This window comes from Pygoscelis adeliae, unplaced genomic scaffold (genome assembly GCF_000699105.1).
Source record: "Pygoscelis adeliae isolate BGI_AS28 unplaced genomic scaffold, ASM69910v1 Scaffold597, whole genome shotgun sequence".
In the NCBI taxonomy this organism is placed as follows: Eukaryota; Metazoa; Chordata; class Aves; order Sphenisciformes; family Spheniscidae; genus Pygoscelis; species Pygoscelis adeliae.
Genome location: NW_008825148.1, coordinates 15,416 through 32,228, shown reverse-complemented (window position 1 = coordinate 32,228; position 16,813 = coordinate 15,416). Strand labels below are relative to the sequence as shown.

General features: G+C 40.9%; 1 protein-coding gene across 1 annotated transcript; it reads right to left on the bottom strand.

The window, feature by feature from the left end:
- Positions 1 to 1,055: 1,055 nt before the first annotated feature.
- On the bottom strand, positions 1,056 to 16,441 carry POLB (polymerase (DNA directed), beta). Its single transcript, XM_009328302.1, has 13 exons — positions 16,415 to 16,441; positions 16,219 to 16,293; positions 15,649 to 15,707; positions 14,122 to 14,171; positions 13,662 to 13,713; positions 12,029 to 12,083; positions 11,869 to 11,941; positions 11,303 to 11,373; positions 10,436 to 10,522; positions 7,963 to 8,027; positions 7,263 to 7,402; positions 6,557 to 6,663; positions 1,056 to 4,240 (listed from the first exon to the last, which is right to left on the bottom strand). The coding sequence occupies exons 1-12, from the start codon at positions 16,439 to 16,441 to the stop codon at positions 6,569 to 6,571; spliced, it is 849 nt and encodes a 282-aa protein (XP_009326577.1). The 3' UTR covers positions 1,056 to 4,240; positions 6,557 to 6,568.
- Between the last annotated feature and the right edge of the window lie 372 nt (positions 16,442 to 16,813).

Below are 16,813 nucleotides of genomic sequence, written 5' to 3'. Positions count from 1 at the left end.
GAAGGGCTCTTTACCGCAGCTACCGCTCCTCGCCGCCCCCCGCGGGAGCAGGCCAGGACGCTGTACCCGCCTGCAGGAGGGCTTCTCAGCGCCAGGCCCCCCTGCTTGTGCGAGAAAAGGCGACGAAGCGGCCGGAGCCAACTTCGGTCTCGGCGGCCAGCAGCGCGTTGTAACACCCGCTCGAGGCGCGCGTGGGAGCGGGAGGAGACCCACCACCAGGCCTGGTACTAACTGCTTCGGGCCCCATGCCCACAGAGCTGCAGGGGAGCTCCGCTTCACCCCGCCTGTCAGAGAGTCGGTGCGAGACTCCCGCGGGTGCCACAGCTCCTCTCAAACGCTTCAGCTACCGTACCAACAACCTCCTTAGCTCGTTGTCAGCCCTGTTTTGAACTACTGCCCTGCATAAGGGCCACTATAGCCCTGAAGCTAAGGAAGGAGTTGGGCACGCCCAATCTTGATGTAAGACCTTGCAACTGGGACAAGAGCAAACACTGACAGAATGGTGCTGCCACTATCACTGACAAACCCCAAATGCTATTCTGCATATACATAAGGTTATGTATGCACAGACAGTAGGATATGCCCATTGACACAGATTCCCTATGATAAGCACAAGGTTGGCAGCTATTGCCTCCAGTGATTACCAGATATCTTGCAGTCCAGTTCTGCAGGAGGAGGAAGGAAAGAACTGTAAGTAACCCAAAGCAGCACAGAATAAGGGCCAGTTAACTGGGAGGGGGGAGGAAGGGAGAGAGACACATTGTTTATTTATACAGTTCAAGAAAAACAAACACACACTCTGAACAAGCCATTTTTGTTCCACCTAGAAGAATTCAGTGTTATGGAGAGAGACTGCAAGGCCAGCAAATTCTGCCTCAAGTCCCAAGACAAAGTAGTCTTCTGGGCTACCTGTTGAGGATGACGGAGAATGCATCAGCGTAATGCTGTGTGCTGCCTAGGAAACATCTGTAAACCTGGTAAGCTTGTGTTACTGCTTTTTGATGCTCTTAAAATTACAGCTAGGAAAAAAAAAACCAAACAAACAGCATTACACATTCATGATGGAATTCTCACTTTGTTTATTCCCACTGATTACTGAAGAAAACACCAAATACATCAGCTATATATATTTTTACTATGAGGCATCATAAGACTTCATATAGTACCAAGTTAACTTCTAGTCACCTTACATACCACTGCATGCATTAGGGCTGGGGAACATTCCCAGAAAATAATTAAAATCCCAACAGGAAAAACAAGAAAATAAAGGGAAAAAAAAGGAAGAAAATAAAGTATCAGTCTATAATCTCCACTACTAAGACTGATCAACACTAATTGGTATAAGAACAAGTAAAAATGTAGTTGTTTTGTAGGCTTAAGTCAGATAAACGCTATTACATCTGTCTTTGTTTTATCATTCAAGTCAGGTTACATAGTCTGACAATACAGATGCAAACTCCTCTCTGCCCCCATAAAGGCAGATAGAAGACCTAATGATTAACAAATCAAGAAGAGTGTTACATAATTAGCAATAGTCAATTTGACTATGTATAAAATAGTCTTGCCTTTTCAAGCTTGCAATTCTGTAATACATTTGCCCTATACTCCTAGAAGGTATTCAAATACAGTAGCAGCAATACATTCCATGCTGATGCTCTATAATACGTCCAAGTTAGTAGTTTAATACTTAAAACTAGTTAAGTTTTAAGTTAACCAACAGAATCCCTGTCCCAAATACAGCTAGTAATACAATCTTGACAGGACCAACCCTCACATCCAAAATAGTCATTACCTTTCACAATGATTTAAGAGGAGCTATAAAATCAGAGCTGAGAGGTTTGCATATAAAAAAGAGCAGATTGACTCTATAGGAGTGGTAGAAATGCATCAATTAATCAGACCAGTCTTCTGGGTAATGGCAAGTTGAACAAAATACAGAACACTGCAACCGATAGTACTACAACATATCTAGGAACAAAGAATGTGGGTCACGTGCAACAGCAGAATGGTCACATTAGCATATGGCCATATTGAAAGGTTTTAGAAGTAAGGACATGGAAACAGCTCAGCATAAGCTTCAGCACTGCACCAGGACACTTAACACAGAGATAAGGAGATACAGATAGTAGTTGAAAATGGTATTCTTTAGTACTACTTCAGGACACAGCCAGCTTTCTCATTCCAGTGTCTACACATACATAAGATAAAAAAGAACTAGAAACAGATCAGAAGATCGATCTAGCAGACCAATATGCAGTTCTGAGCGGGCAAATACCTACATCAGTTCAAAATTTCAATCTCTTAACCAGGAGAAGGCTGGTTAACCAAGAAGAGGTGCAGTCTGCCTTCAGAAGCAGGATTGTTGGTACTAGATTAAACAGTTGTCTGTTAAAAGCCTACGTTAAACAATTTTATGTATTATTTAAATTGGGTGGTTGGGTTTTTTCTTTTCTTTTTTTTTTTTTCTTTAAACTGCTAAAAACCCAGAGACTTTGCTTATTCTTCATCACAACATTTCTGGCTCAAGGCTTGATGTCAAAAAACAAGAAAAAAAGTAACATTTACATAAAAAAGAGGATCTGTGACCTTCATTGAGAATGGACCTTTCTGTCTTTAAAAATTTATGCAGGTATAAATCTCTGAATGTTTAAGAATATCAGGAGAAAAAGAAAGATAGGCTGATTTTTCACTCAAAGTACCATGACAAATGCACCACAAGGCAAAGTATCAACACTATTCAGAGACTGTAGTGTCTTATTAGAATTCTCATCCCCTTTCTCTAGCGCAACTCAGTGGCATTTCTCCTCTTCCTTTCACAGCATATCTGAAACATGTAGCTATTTGCTCTCAGCTGCCTCCTCTGACACTAAATTAGCAGCAGAGGTACACCCACAATGCTGTTCTGTATTGGCATTTCCTTTACTTTGTAAATAAAGGCAAGGTCCATCCTGGCAAAAGCCTATGTCTACAACCATAACCTCCACACTGTGTCACATGCAATGACAACATTCCTTTGTTTTAGACTCAGTTATGAGGAATGGGATTACTGTTATAAGAATTGTGCAGTTATCTAGTTAATGTGCATAGTGATGTTCTTAGATGAAGAAAAAGAAATGGAACGCTTTCTGCTATTGCTGTCTTTGGGCAACATAAAGCTCTTGGGAGCTCCTGACAATTGCAAACAGTCATCTGCATTGCTGTACCACTCATAAAGCCCATTACACTAAGAGCTAAGCACATAAAATAAGAACTGTGAGCACTCACACACCTGCTTACCCAACTGGAAAAATGGATACATAGAAAAACTATTCTGGAGAACTTCCAAGGAGTTCTCCAGAATATGCAACTGCACTCTAATCAAAGACACAGAGAACAAAGACAGAGGCAATTGTGTCAGAACAATCTCTACACAGGCACACATCCTTGTGGTTTTAAAAGCCACAACAGCAGTTCTTGCAGCCAGTTTCAGTTGGACAAACTCTATAGGGAAGACATTAGCAGATACATTGTTTAGTAAAAGAAAAGCACACCACTTAAAACAGCGAACTTGGCAGCAGAGCTAGTGCAGAGGAGGCAGAAAACAATCTTTTATATACATCAAGAATTTCCACACGTTTATAAAATGTCTGCATACCTCGCCAAACCTGTAACAGATGCTTAGCCAGTGAACAAGGATTAATTTCTGGATAAGAGAAACATCCGCAAAGGAGATACAAATTTGTTCAGAACTGGCAAGGGAGGGCTCTTGTCTAAAAGAAACCACACTTCAGCATGCATGACGGTGTAACGTTGTGTGTCCTGACATGGGAAAACATGGAAACCTTAGGATTTGCTCTGGATCTCTTAAATCATTTCAGTAGGACATTTGGGGCTGAATAAAAGGAGAAAGCCAGAATGAGGCTGGGGAAGAAGGTCACTAATCCATGGCCAGGGCATGTTGAACATTGATTTGTCACAGGGAGGACAGCTAGGAGGAATCTGTGGACAAGATAGAGTGGCTGAAGAAAGGACAGATCACATGCTGCTTATCATAGGTCAAGAGGGAGAAAGCTGCCTTTGCACCTCAGGCTGTGCTTCTAGGCTTCACTGTGCACATCATTTCCAGACCAAAATCTGCAAGCCAGTTAGTTCTCAGTGACACTGCTCAACATCCAGAATTTTTTCAGCACCGTGACTGTGGCTTCAGTTCATCTTGTCAAACAGTAGTCAGCAGAGCAGCACAATGATTACACCTGAGCACCTGCCAAAACACTAAGAGAGATTAGTAACGCAAAGCAGTATAAAGGGATGTGCATTTTAATCTAGAGTTATTTGTGCACTGTGCTACAAACTCAGGTCTCCTCTTCCATGAGCTAACAGCAGCAACTAAGGAAACATCAGCCTGCAACACATAAGCACCTAAGCACCTAAAGACCTTACATTTATTTCAGTCCATAACCCTGAATGATAAGCAATAGTGTGTCCAATAGGTTGACCCAGTGCTAGGAGATTCCTTTCCCTTCTCCCTAGGCAAGTTAAGTGAAGATGAGTTTCTTTAAAAGCTCAAAAGAATATTTTAAAGTCTAGATGCCTCAAACATTTCCACCTGGTGTAGAAATGACCTGTAATGTTTAACAATGCTGCAAAGGAAGCAACTGGCCAAGCAGATTTCAGGTTCTCCATTATTGGAGGTTTTTGACAGCAGCCAACAGAGACATGAATAATGGTTTAAAAATTCCACTTCAAGACTGGAAGGGGTCTTCCAAAGGCATGTACCCCATTTCCTTTTCCCATTTGCTCCAGTTATTGCAGAGCTTGAATATAACATCCTTGTCCAATTTTAATCTTGAAATCCTACGGAAAATCAGTTAGTTATGTCTGGCTTGCCCGTTACATTAATTCCTCTATAGTCACGTAGAAGTGTAGTATTTCAAGAGCACCAGCAATAATGACTTTGCATTCTATAACTACGTGCCAAGACGCAACTTCAGCTCTGGAATTTAAGCCATTTCTGCCTTTCATGTTTCTCGCTAGTTTTAGGTGTTCCAATGATATATTTTTAAGCACAAAATATTGGGAGCAGTTAGCTGTGCAACTAAGCACATGGGCAGTCTTTTTTTGGCCTGATTTATATGTTCCGAAAAGCCTGCCTCAACACGTTTGGTGACTAGTGGGGAGTCATAATACATTGTTTTGTTTAACCAGTATTAAAAGTTTTTTATACTTTCATCTACTCAGTAGGGGTGGGAAATAGACTTTTACGTGCTTTTTTCCACCCACCCCCCTTCAAATATACATTTGAAAAGAAAGACATAAACATACAGTCTGAGATCTAAGCGCTGTAAGAATAATCTTACAATAATTATGGCACTTAAGTGCCATAAGAATAATGCTCTGCTAATACAATTCTTCTAGTCTCCTGATATATATGAAACAAACTGGTCTCATACTGAAGTTTCAGCACTGTTTAAGTTTTCTTAATTGTGCAATGCCAGTACTAATTCACTGCCATGGCCAAATCTGATCTATGGTTATTTATAAAGTGCCTGCTGCTACACACAGATGCTGTAGATTACATACTCAAGCAATTTATGCCAGCAGCTTGTATTAGCAAAATGTTCTTTTGAGCATTCCAAGATGCTCTACAGACATAATTACTCAAGCTGCATTAAAAAAAAAAATTAAAAAATCATACGTATTACTTAATGAGACCATGTGCAACGACTACACAAAAGCAATGGTTTTACTTCCAAGTCTTTCAACCTCAACAAAGGAAATAGCAAAAAAAAAAAAGAGTTACGTTAGTTCCTCCAAGAACTGCCCCAGTTTTTAGATATTAAACAGTGGTGTTTGCACAGACTATGTCTGTGTATAGGATATTAAAACATGGAAGCATCAGAACTCTGACCGTCTTTTGCAAAACTACAAGAAACAAGCTAAGAAGGCTTGTTCATTTTGCAATATCCAGACTTTTCTAACAACAATCACAGCCTAAGGGCTACTACACTTATTAGAAAAAAAACTAATAGCTTCATCGCCACAGGTATTATCAAATCAAAGGACATAGCCTTTTATAAAAGGCTAGTATTGTTTTGTAAGACTTTCCAGCGACTCCAAAGAACCAGCATTAATTTTGATTGACAGCCACCATCTTCAAACCAAGCCGTGAGAAATTTAATAAGATGAAACATTTTGCCTTTACGTCAGAACTTTCTGCTCCTTGGGGGTTAAATAGAAACCTGTGATTTATAGTCTGATAGTTTTTTTACTAAATCCCAAAGCAAAAGAGAATATGCATTCTTTAAGGGATCTGACTGCCACACCACCTTCCCCACAGGTTTTTCTAGTATCATAGCCTATTCAGTTAAACACCATAATTGTTTTAATTGGAGGGAGGGAGAGAGCGAGCTCAAAATGAGATCTTACAGGATTTAATCTTCACTACACATCCTGTGCTAGTGCCATGGACTTGCTTTAAACATCAGTAATGTACACTTTTTGCAATTACATCCAAAGAAAGAATATGCACTTTGTACGTTCATTAGAAGCTATGAAAACATCTCTCTAGGTTACAAACCTAGACAAGCAGTTATTCACTCCGATCCTTTGGCTCTCGGTATTTCCACTGGATATAGTCAAAGATGTCTTTTTCACATTCTACTGGTAGGGCCTCCCCAGCAACTCCTGCAAGCAAATTACAGATTCTATTATGAAAGGTGGGAGGTCTGTACAATCCTGAAATACCAAATGCATTGCAAGATCAAGACAAAACTGCTGTAAGTAAAACAGACTTAAAAAAACAAAACACCCCCACACAGACCTTTTCATACAGTGTTTAGGTACTGATCTCGTTAGTGTCAAAGGAAATAAGGTAATGAATTAACTTTGGGGCCATGTGGTTATGCAGTTAAATATACACACACGAATATAAATATATATAGTCAGCCCCCCTCCAAAACAAAACAACTGAAGGACATGGCATATCTTATTAAAAGAATGGGAAAACCACATATGTGCTGTGCATGACACTGAAAAAACAATCTTTATGTCAGTAAGCCTTTAAGTAGATTAGGTGGCCTGAAGAGGTAACTTTGTGCCACAGGCATATGTGCCACATATTCCTGCTATAATTGTGTTCAATACCAGAAAGGACACTGTGAAAAATTTCATGAACTACAGTATTTATCAGAAGTATTTCCAGTACACTGAGAAACCAATTTAAGGAGAAGATCACACAAAGCAGGTAACTAGAAAGAATACTCTGTGGAAAGGCCCAGACTGACCAGTGACACCCAAGGGACGGATTGTATACTCATTGATCGTGAAGCCCATTTCCAGAGCATGAGTTCTCATGTTCTTATTGAATATATCACTTCCTGTGAAATACAGTACACCACAGTAATACTGATCTTTCGGGATAAGCCTAGAATAAAATGGAAGAAAAGTACAGATTTAGAACAAATATGTAACAAAAACGTTACAAGCCATTTGGAATTCAGCCATTCAGACACTGTTCTAGGTTTAGTTCCTATTTACGTGCACACGTTCTGCTAATCTGTACATTTGATTTTCCCACAAGCCAGATGCAAGAATGAAATGAAATGCATATCGAAGAAAGGTTCAGCACAGCTACCCTGACCCAGAAATTACTGGTGTTCAGCCACTACATGGTTATGGTGCTTGCAGTCCTGCCAAGAATTAATGTCAAAGCAGTATGATAAAGTAGGTCACAATTCTGAAACTGGATACAAAGTCATGATCTAAAATACAGCATTCTTACTAATAACCTGTTGTAGATGCTGGCAGTTGTACAGTGGCTTCCCTACTGCAGAGGAATTAGAAGCCTAGTAAAGTGACATGTTCTGAACGTGGAAGTAGAGATCTGAACGCAAAACTTGATGCAAATGCCTGCTATGTAGCAGACAGCTAAAGTAGGGTTTGGGGCAGGGAGCGGGGCTGGGTGGGTTTTTTTGGTGTGTGTACCGGATATCAATTCTCCTATGTGGATAGGCTGTTCCATCTTCTTTATTTGGTAGCTGACAGACACCCTGTGAGGAAATAAGGAAAGCAAGAAATTCAAAATGAAATTGAACAGATGTGAGATCAATCTTCACCTCCCTACCCCCAAACAACATCTAAACATCCTCAGTCATCCTGGAGAGCAAAGTTAAATTCCCGCTGATCCGATTAAATATTTTACTAGAACAGCTGGATGTCATAGTACCATGAATCACTATTTTACACTGCTAAGAGGACTGTAGTTCAATGTAGCATATAACTGCTTCTTAAGTTTATATTACAGCAGGAAGGATCACAGGACTTCTCATTTCCCATTCCTCTGCCATAATTATTATCAGGCTCTTCAGTATGCACAAACATCAGCGGGTTAAGGAAAATGCAGATGAAGCTCAAGCTAATAGAAATTAAGAAAAAGAAAGTTTTTTCTTGAGAAACCCTCTGCCACTTTTCATTTCAAACTGTTTTGTAATCTTCATGAAATTCACATATCAGCCTTTTCTTTCTTCCCCTAGTCTATGATCACCTTAAATGACAATGCAGTAGGGGGAGAGGGACATGAGCCATAAGGAATGATGAGAAACATTTACATACTAAACTGTTTCACCAATTGCAGCTTCATGCTGAGACTTCTCCTTCTATTCTTAGCTTTGTTTTGAAAGCTTAACATTGCTTATGCTTTTAAAGTTACTTTGTCTGTCTCCTTACCGAGACTTGCTTTTCGCAGATTCTCTCAGCTGCAGTCATATTTCCCTTTTTACAACATTGCTTTCTTAGCTTCTGCTTTGAAGACAAGAGCTATTCCACAACTACTCAAGACTGACAGGATTATACAGAGCAAATGGTCAAACTATAATGAGCTTGTTGAACTGTGAATACAAACTGTGAATGCAGAGTGTCTCTGCTTTTGGCTCACAGATGTACATTTAGGTTTAAACCCATACGGTATTCACACTTAAACCATTTGGCAAGAATGAGAGCGACTTTCACATATTCCTCATAAAGATTAAGCGAAGAAAAAAAAAAAAGCCATCAAGTTTCACTCCCTCTCAGAATGCAACACATACTAAACTGAAGACTAAATTCTCAGAGTTCTTTGAGCTCTTATTTTAAGCAAAACCAAACTAACAAACAAAAAAATAAAATAATCAAGTGCTCCAACAGCCCCTTTCATCTTGGGAAAGCAAATATCTTTAACTGTAGTATTATATATTTAAGTATTTATGCCTTCCAAAAGATTAGCTGAATATAACGGTTATCTTGATTCTTGAATAGAAATTCATAAAGAAAGTCATGGAATGACTCTATGACTCTCTCTCTCGTGAATGACTCTCTCTCTCTCGTGAATGACTCTCTCTCTCTCGTGAATGACTCTCTCTCTCTCGTGAATGACTCTCTCTCTCGTGAATGACTCTCTCTCTCTCGTGAATGACTCTCTCTCTCTCGTGAATGACTCTCTCTCTCTCGTGAATGACTCTCTCTCTCTCGTGAATGACTCTCTCTCTCGTGAATGACTCTCTCTCTCTCGTGAATGACTCTCTCTCTCTCGTGAATGACTCTCTCTCTCGTGAATGACTCTCTCTCTCTCGTGAATGACTCTCTCTCTCGTGAATGACTCTCTCTCTCTCGTGAATGACTCTCTCCTGCAGGACCACTCCCCTGAGCTTCCAAGGAATTCCATAAAGCCACTACGAGTGACTGACAGGAACTAACCAGTCGTCATTTCCACTCAGTATTGCCTACCGTTCTACACTTCTCTGTTAGAATTAACTTTTAACCAGCCTGTAAGATCAGGATACCTGGGGCCAGTAAAGAAAATTAAGTGAAGCAAGATTAGCACCCAATCCACATGTTTGGGGGGGGGGGGAAGTTTTGCTGTGAGCGAGGAACCTAACAAAATGAATGTTCCTGTAATTCATTACTTTCTTTAGGCATCCCACATATTCCCTATTACATTCTGAATCTAGCAGCTTATCCATTAATCTGCTCTGCAACAAAATTGACAAAAAAGAGACAAAAGTATATTATGTATTAGACAAAACAAGGTAAACATAGGCCCAAGATCAAAGATAGTGTTTTCAAGATCTTGAGGACAGAGTTACAAAAGTGGTCATTGGTGCAGCTGAAGAAGTGAGGGAACACTCACTGGGGAAACATCAAGCAAAATAGAGACACAATGAGCATTGTGTGATGAATGTTGTGTCAGTGGGGTTCAGAAGTACATAAATACCTGTATATTTTCTAATACTGAAATCTTACCATGAGAGATTCACTAAGAGTTAACTGCAGAAAGTTTTTATGGGGGGAAGGGGGGGAATTAAAAACAACAACAAAAAAAATCACAACTCCAGCACTCCAAACAATGTATCTTGTATACATCCTAGCTTCTGTCAGAAAAGGTAGTCCCCCCCAACATCTCTCACCACCAAAAAAGCCTTACCATGAATTTGGTATCACCTTTAGACAGCATATCTGTGACAAAGTGGACTTTTTCCAGTTGTTCTACAACTTGACGCAGAAGTTTTGGCTAGGAACAGTGACAACACAGAACAAGAAGTTATTTCACAAATAACAAGAATATCTTACCCATTTACCAGACAATTTACCCATTTACCACGTAAGTACAGGACATCACTATAATTATATGTATTACTGTACATGAAATTTGACCCAGAGGGGAAAAAAAAGTAACAATAATACTGAGAACAAGCTAATAAAATTACAGTTGTGCAATGTAAAAAAAATTTCAACCGAAATCCCCATGTCAGATTGCTTTCGTTAGAAGTGACAAAACTAATTTCTTGGTTTGAGTTTGCAACTTTTAAGCAATGAATCTATAGAAGCAACACAAGAAATACAAACTGTCATTAAGACTTCTCCAGAGTTAGTCCCAAAAGATTACGAGATTACATTTGCTTCTTGTCCAAAAGATTATGGCTACATAAAGAGATACTTACTCTACCTTTAATCCCTGCTTTATCCAGCTAGCTGTTACAGTTCTACGATGTAAAAGCACATGAATTCGAGGGGGCAGGGGAGTATGTGTGAAGGGAAGCAGAGGGACAGAAGGATAAGAGTAAATATACTTAATAGTTCTGCAAGAGGAACACAACATAATACATGGACCTGAGAAGTGATTATAACTCCTCAAAATAAACATGGTGATCCAAGAGAAGCATTTACTATTACAGTAACAAAAATATGCAAGAAGCTGCAATACAAGTCTGAGACTACATATCTTATGAATTTAAACATACCCTTGTGGAAGTAATGCACAGTACTGATTCACAGTAGCAGAGAAACACACCTGTTTGGATGATTCAGATGTGAAACTCGGATGGGTTAGGAGAACATCCATATCACCGCTTGACTCTGCACCTAGGCAAGTAAGAAGCAAAGAAAAATCCCTCTGCATATGACAAGGTATACTACTAACATTGGTGAACATTCATCTAACCTCTTCCTATAAACATGTTTTTCTGGTAGAAAATAGTCAGTCACTATTCAAGATATTTGCAAAAAAAGGATCTTAAAGTAAGAGAACCTTGTTCTTCCATCAAAAAGTTTATATCTCCACATATCTCAGAAAACACCCAATGATTTCTTGCTATACTCTATAGCAATGAAGCACAAATGTTGTTAATGTAAAAACAAAGCAAACAATTCACATTACAACATACTACTCTATGGGGGCAGGGTGGAGAAGCAAGGATTTATGCAAGTGTTTCACCACTGAACTAACCAGTCAAGACAATACTAACAGGGAAAAGCCAGGTTCCAGCAAAAGCTTTCTCTCTAGAAGAACAACATATATAGTCATGAGTCTTGCTTATTAGCCCAGAATAAACATCATTAAGATCACAGAGTACCAACCTCGTCTGAAACTGCCACAGACTGTAGCAATATAGTTTGGGTCCACCTTCTTTACCTCTTTCAGCACAATTTCCTATGTAGAAAGGAAAGATGTGTGTTTAGAGGTGTCGGTCATTCATTGGCCATCAGTGCCTCACATCCTCGACAAAGATATTCTTACCTGCATTTGCAGCATTTCTTCCCTTGGGATTCTTTTCTCAAAATCTTCAAAATATCTGCACATATAAAAATAAAAGCGTCTGAAAGAGTGGCAAGGGTAGTATCTTAAAGTTTTAGTCAGTTAAATGTGTATCAGAGGAAAGAATACAACTTGTATTACTGTCACATCACAAAAAGCTCCCCATTCTCACCAAACATCTTAGAAAACATCTTGCCAAGCGATAGTAAAAACTCACAACTGCAAGTTTGACAATGCTTAGAAGATGGTTTCATTGCATATTATTTCCACTGTATATGAAGAGCTGCTATGAGGTGGAAGTAATACTACCGTATAACCAATTGGTTTATATTTACATAGCCCTCTGAAAATACAAAAGGCTCCTGACAAAACTCGGTCCACCAGCAAGCAGGAGGAACAGGTCCCTCACCCATGGTCAGAGGTGATCTATGTTGGTAAGAGCTAAACGGAAGCTCACAAGTCAAATACAGCTCCTGATATCTTTGCATGCAGCTGTAAAAAACAGACTGCCAGCATGCTGCTTGACTGTGGAGAAAAAGAGGCCAGGTGAAACAATGACGCACCTGACCAGCAGGCACATTCTTCACCCCTCCAGCACCAGAACCATTGACAGCAGGCACTGGCAGCCATACTGCAGCCTCAGAGTCACATGTTCCCCGACGCTCATTACCCAACCATCCCAATCCCAAGCACTGCAGACAGAGCTTCCGGATATGGGACTCCCCCCGCCCTCCCCCCCCCTCCAAGAGTTGCAGTGGAACTAGGGACAAAAAGACCACCACAGAGCACCGAAACCATTCTTTCAGCTCAGCACTTACCGGAGGTTCTGAAACAACATCTGAGCACAACGCTGGAAGCAGACCCAAGGGCAATGTGTGAACTAGCAACATGGATAGGTCAGGTAAGTTTTCTTATACTCACTTAACAGTGAAAGGTTTTCCCTTGAACGCTCACACGTATAAAGGCAGGGATGCACACTGGGTATGGGGCTCAGATGAGCAGTGGGAAGGCAACAATCGTTGTGTAACCCTTCTCACTCACTAGCAAGCAGTTTGTCCAGATGACATGTTCCACATCTCTGCCACTGATGTGGAAACGCTAGAGCTGGCCCCACACAGAACCAATTCAGATATAGGGCTTTATTTGGCTCACTTGCAGCTTCCTGCAAATAGCTATAGTTCTTCCAGAACTAGCATACTGGAACAGCCACTCAGCAAGCAGCATTCAAGCTGGTAAGTATTGAGGGACAGACACACGTTCGGCATGGCATTCTCAAGTTCAGACATGCAAAGGTCTTACCTTGCTCGCAGCACATAACAAAAAGTAGCCTGGGCCACTTTTATGCAGATTCCCAAGAAACACCATTGCAACCTTGCTAAAGTGATTCTCCATGAGCTAACTGAAAAGAGTAATTTGAAATTCATTTCCTTCTGGACAGAGACTAAGCCTACTGGATTTCAACCCCAGTGAAACAAAAGCTTTGAATAACTGCTGAAAAGCATGTAGAGCACACAGAAAGAACAGAACCTTACTTGGCCTGTGTAACCTTACATTACAGCCTGGTGTCTGAAGGAGTCATTAGAAAAGCCCAGCACTTGCACCCAAGAAAGCTTACTTCAACCCAATTCGCTGGTGATGGGTCAGCTTGTGCTCATTTTTTCTTAGATCTAGGAGAATTAAGAAAAAAAAAAAAGTTACTTAAGGAATAAAAATCCAATGCAAAGATGACACACACAAAGAATACGTAACAAGAAAACAGCGACCTCAAACACAAAGGAAGAGATTTTAAACTGACTACTCAACAGCTGATAGGATGAGTACAAATGCACACTTGCCTATAAAGACTTCAATAGACCATTCACCTCAAAGCCAAAATCCTTGTTATTTTCCATGTAATCTGTAAGTACTTTGGATGTGTGTGTAATGCCTTTAGCCTGTGCACTAACTTTAGCATCTTACACACTTTCCTCAAAGCCTAGGGCATATCTGCTATCACAGTACCACTGTGGAACAGGCAACTTGACAGAAAAAAAAAATTATTGGAGTGTGAACTGAGGACCCAAAGTTACACTTACCTTCTAAAGTCTTAATTCCTTCCTCGACAAACTTCCTAGCAGCAGCAGGACTGCAAAGAGACAAGGCAATCTGCCATCAGGAACAGCAAGAATCTTGCAACACTGAAAAGGACATTAGAATTCACTATAACTGCCTAGGTTCTTCAAGGCCAAGACTGAAGTCGCTTCTGATGCTTACCCTCTTTTCAGCATACATATTTTCAGTTTGTACTTTCAGTCAGCAGAGGTGGCTATCCAAGGCTTGGCCTGCACATTTTTTAGCACTGGTATAACTATATAGCGATGTATAATTGTAAAAAATAAACAAACAAAATCTAACCAAATAGACAATATTGCTTTAGACAACAATACTGAATGCACGATAAGAACTACTTTAACCACAATCAGTCTCTGAACCAGCTTAAGGCAACAGTAACACAAAAGTGTCTTTAGACTAGCACTTCAAAAAACACAACAAGGCTCCAATTTGCAGCCTACAGTACAGTAAAGCAGTCCCAGCTCCAGTCCTGCTGGAGAGTTTGCCTTAAGCACAACACTCAAGTGAATGGCTGAACCTTTTTCCTCTTTAAGGGTTTGTTATTAATCTGCGTGACTCTGCGGGGAAAGAACAACGTTTCAACTGAGAGACAGGCATTCAAGTAATGTTATACCCAGACACCTATCTAATATATCAAAACACTGAGAACCACCAGCCTGGAAGCATAGTCTGTTCCTGGGGAACTACTCTCCAGCTACTCTGGAATCCCATGGTTACAGCTCCACCACCCTTAAAGACTTTGAATCCACTTTCTCAATAAAACTCTTACATTACAATAGAATTATCAGATCTTGACCTGCCATTTCCTTCCTTCCTTACCCTTCCCTGCATCTCTTGCCAGATTCCAGACCAAGAGAGGCAACTTCCACTGTCCTGAGACAGGACAGCACCCAAGCTTCTCCTGCATCCCATCCCAATTTCTCAAAGGCATTCTCAAACCCCAGTATATCCTCAGATTTTGAGCACATTTTCTCTCAGAATTACTTGAGAACGATCACATTCCCTACCCTCAACCTCAAGGGTTTCAAACGTTGCACAAGAGCCCTGATGGTTTTTTGGGGATTGTTTTTGTTTTGTTGCCTGTTTCAGGGCTCTTAATTCTCCTTTTACAAACACACAACAGAGCACCATTGTCTCTGGACCCAACTTCCCACCAAAGTCCCAAAGGGACTCCTCACTTCCACTCTTCTCAGTCTTTCGCGATTCCGTTCTTGACCAGCTCTTCTCTCCTTCTCCTCTCAGCTTGTACACAGGAGCTTCCCCCTTCCGCTCCTCTACCACAAAGTCTGTAATTGAAGATTCTATACCCTTTCTTCTCAGTCAATCGTGTCATCACAACTATGGTGTCTCAGTGTGGGCACAGCAGCATCAGCTCAAACTCATTCTCTTCATTATTTGCAATGACCCAAATTCTATTCGTAACTCCACCAAATAAACAGAAGGAGGAAAAAAAATCAAAACCAAAAAAGAAACAAACAAAAAAACTTTACCCAATGCCAGTAACTCGTGTCAGGAGATTGATAGATGCACTTGTATCATCTTGTCGAATCTTCAAAAACAAAAACAACACAACCCAAACCCTTCTTTACTCCATTTGCAATAAACAAAGAAAACTTGAGAAGATAAAACAGCTTAGTCAGACTCTGCTTTGGAGGCTCGCTATAAATCAATGCAAAACAGTACCAAGGGTAGTACTGTGTATCACGATAATGCCCCATGTACCAAGCCTGAAAACTGCCTAACTACCCGTGCTAAGGTGAACAGCATGGTTAAACCACAAAACTCCACAGCCTTCCAGAGTCGGAATTCCACTTCTCACAGAAGACATTCACGTGCTGATTATATAACTTAAAATATTTTCATAAATAGACAGTTTTGAGGCTTTGGCTGAGCTTCTCGTTCCCTGCTTTCTACTCACCAGAGACTCCACGTCCACCATTCTTAAGCTTGACATCAGTCTCTCCAGGGACAACAGAAATTGCACAAAGCAAGCAGGCTACTTTGCAAGTTACAAAGAAAAGCAACTATTGAGAAATAGAGCACAAGGGAAAGAAACCCACCTTTTCCAATTTGCGTAGTTTTCCAGTGGATAAGAACTCATCTATCTTCTCAGCTATTTTAGCACCTACTCCATCCTAAATATTGGGGGAGGGGGGGGAGACAAGTTACCTTCAAGATCACTTAAAGCCATTATATCTAGGAAAAAAAAAGGAAAGCTTCCCAGAATTCAGAGTCCAGAAAGAACAATGACGCCACTGAGACCATGACAAAATATCGGACCATAAGGGAGCACAAGAATTCAAGGGTACAACACAAGCAGCACGAACACTGTAACTCAAGGGCTATATTAAAAGTTCCCCCAAAGCAGTGATTTTGAACAAGGCTTTGATTATTACTGCTCAAGTTCCCCGAGTTTAGCGAGGCAGTAACAGAGCAAAGGGAAAACCTGCCACAACAGAATCCTTTTACAGGCAGAGAGTCAGCTGGAGTCCCCACTTCCAGCTACGGAACCCCCGCAGCAGCCACACAGCACCCCCGTCCCCGAGCCCTGACTCGGCCACCCGAGAGAGGGGCTGGCACAGGCGGGGGCAGTCCCCACCCTCCCCGGGGGCCCCCGGGACCGCGCCCCCGCCCCGGGCGCCCCCAGGGCCCCCC

Coding starts and splice junctions, on each gene's coding strand:
- POLB (XM_009328302.1), bottom strand. CDS start 16,441: ATGGTCCGATATTTTGTCATGGTCTCA. Junction 15,708..16,218: donor AACTACGCAAATTGGAAAAG/GTGGGTTTCTTT, acceptor TTGTTTTTGAAG/ATTCGACAAGATGATACAAG. Junction 14,172..15,648: donor ACACGAGTTACTGGCATTGG/GTAAAGTTTTTT, acceptor GTCTCTTTGCAG/TCCTGCTGCTGCTAGGAAGT.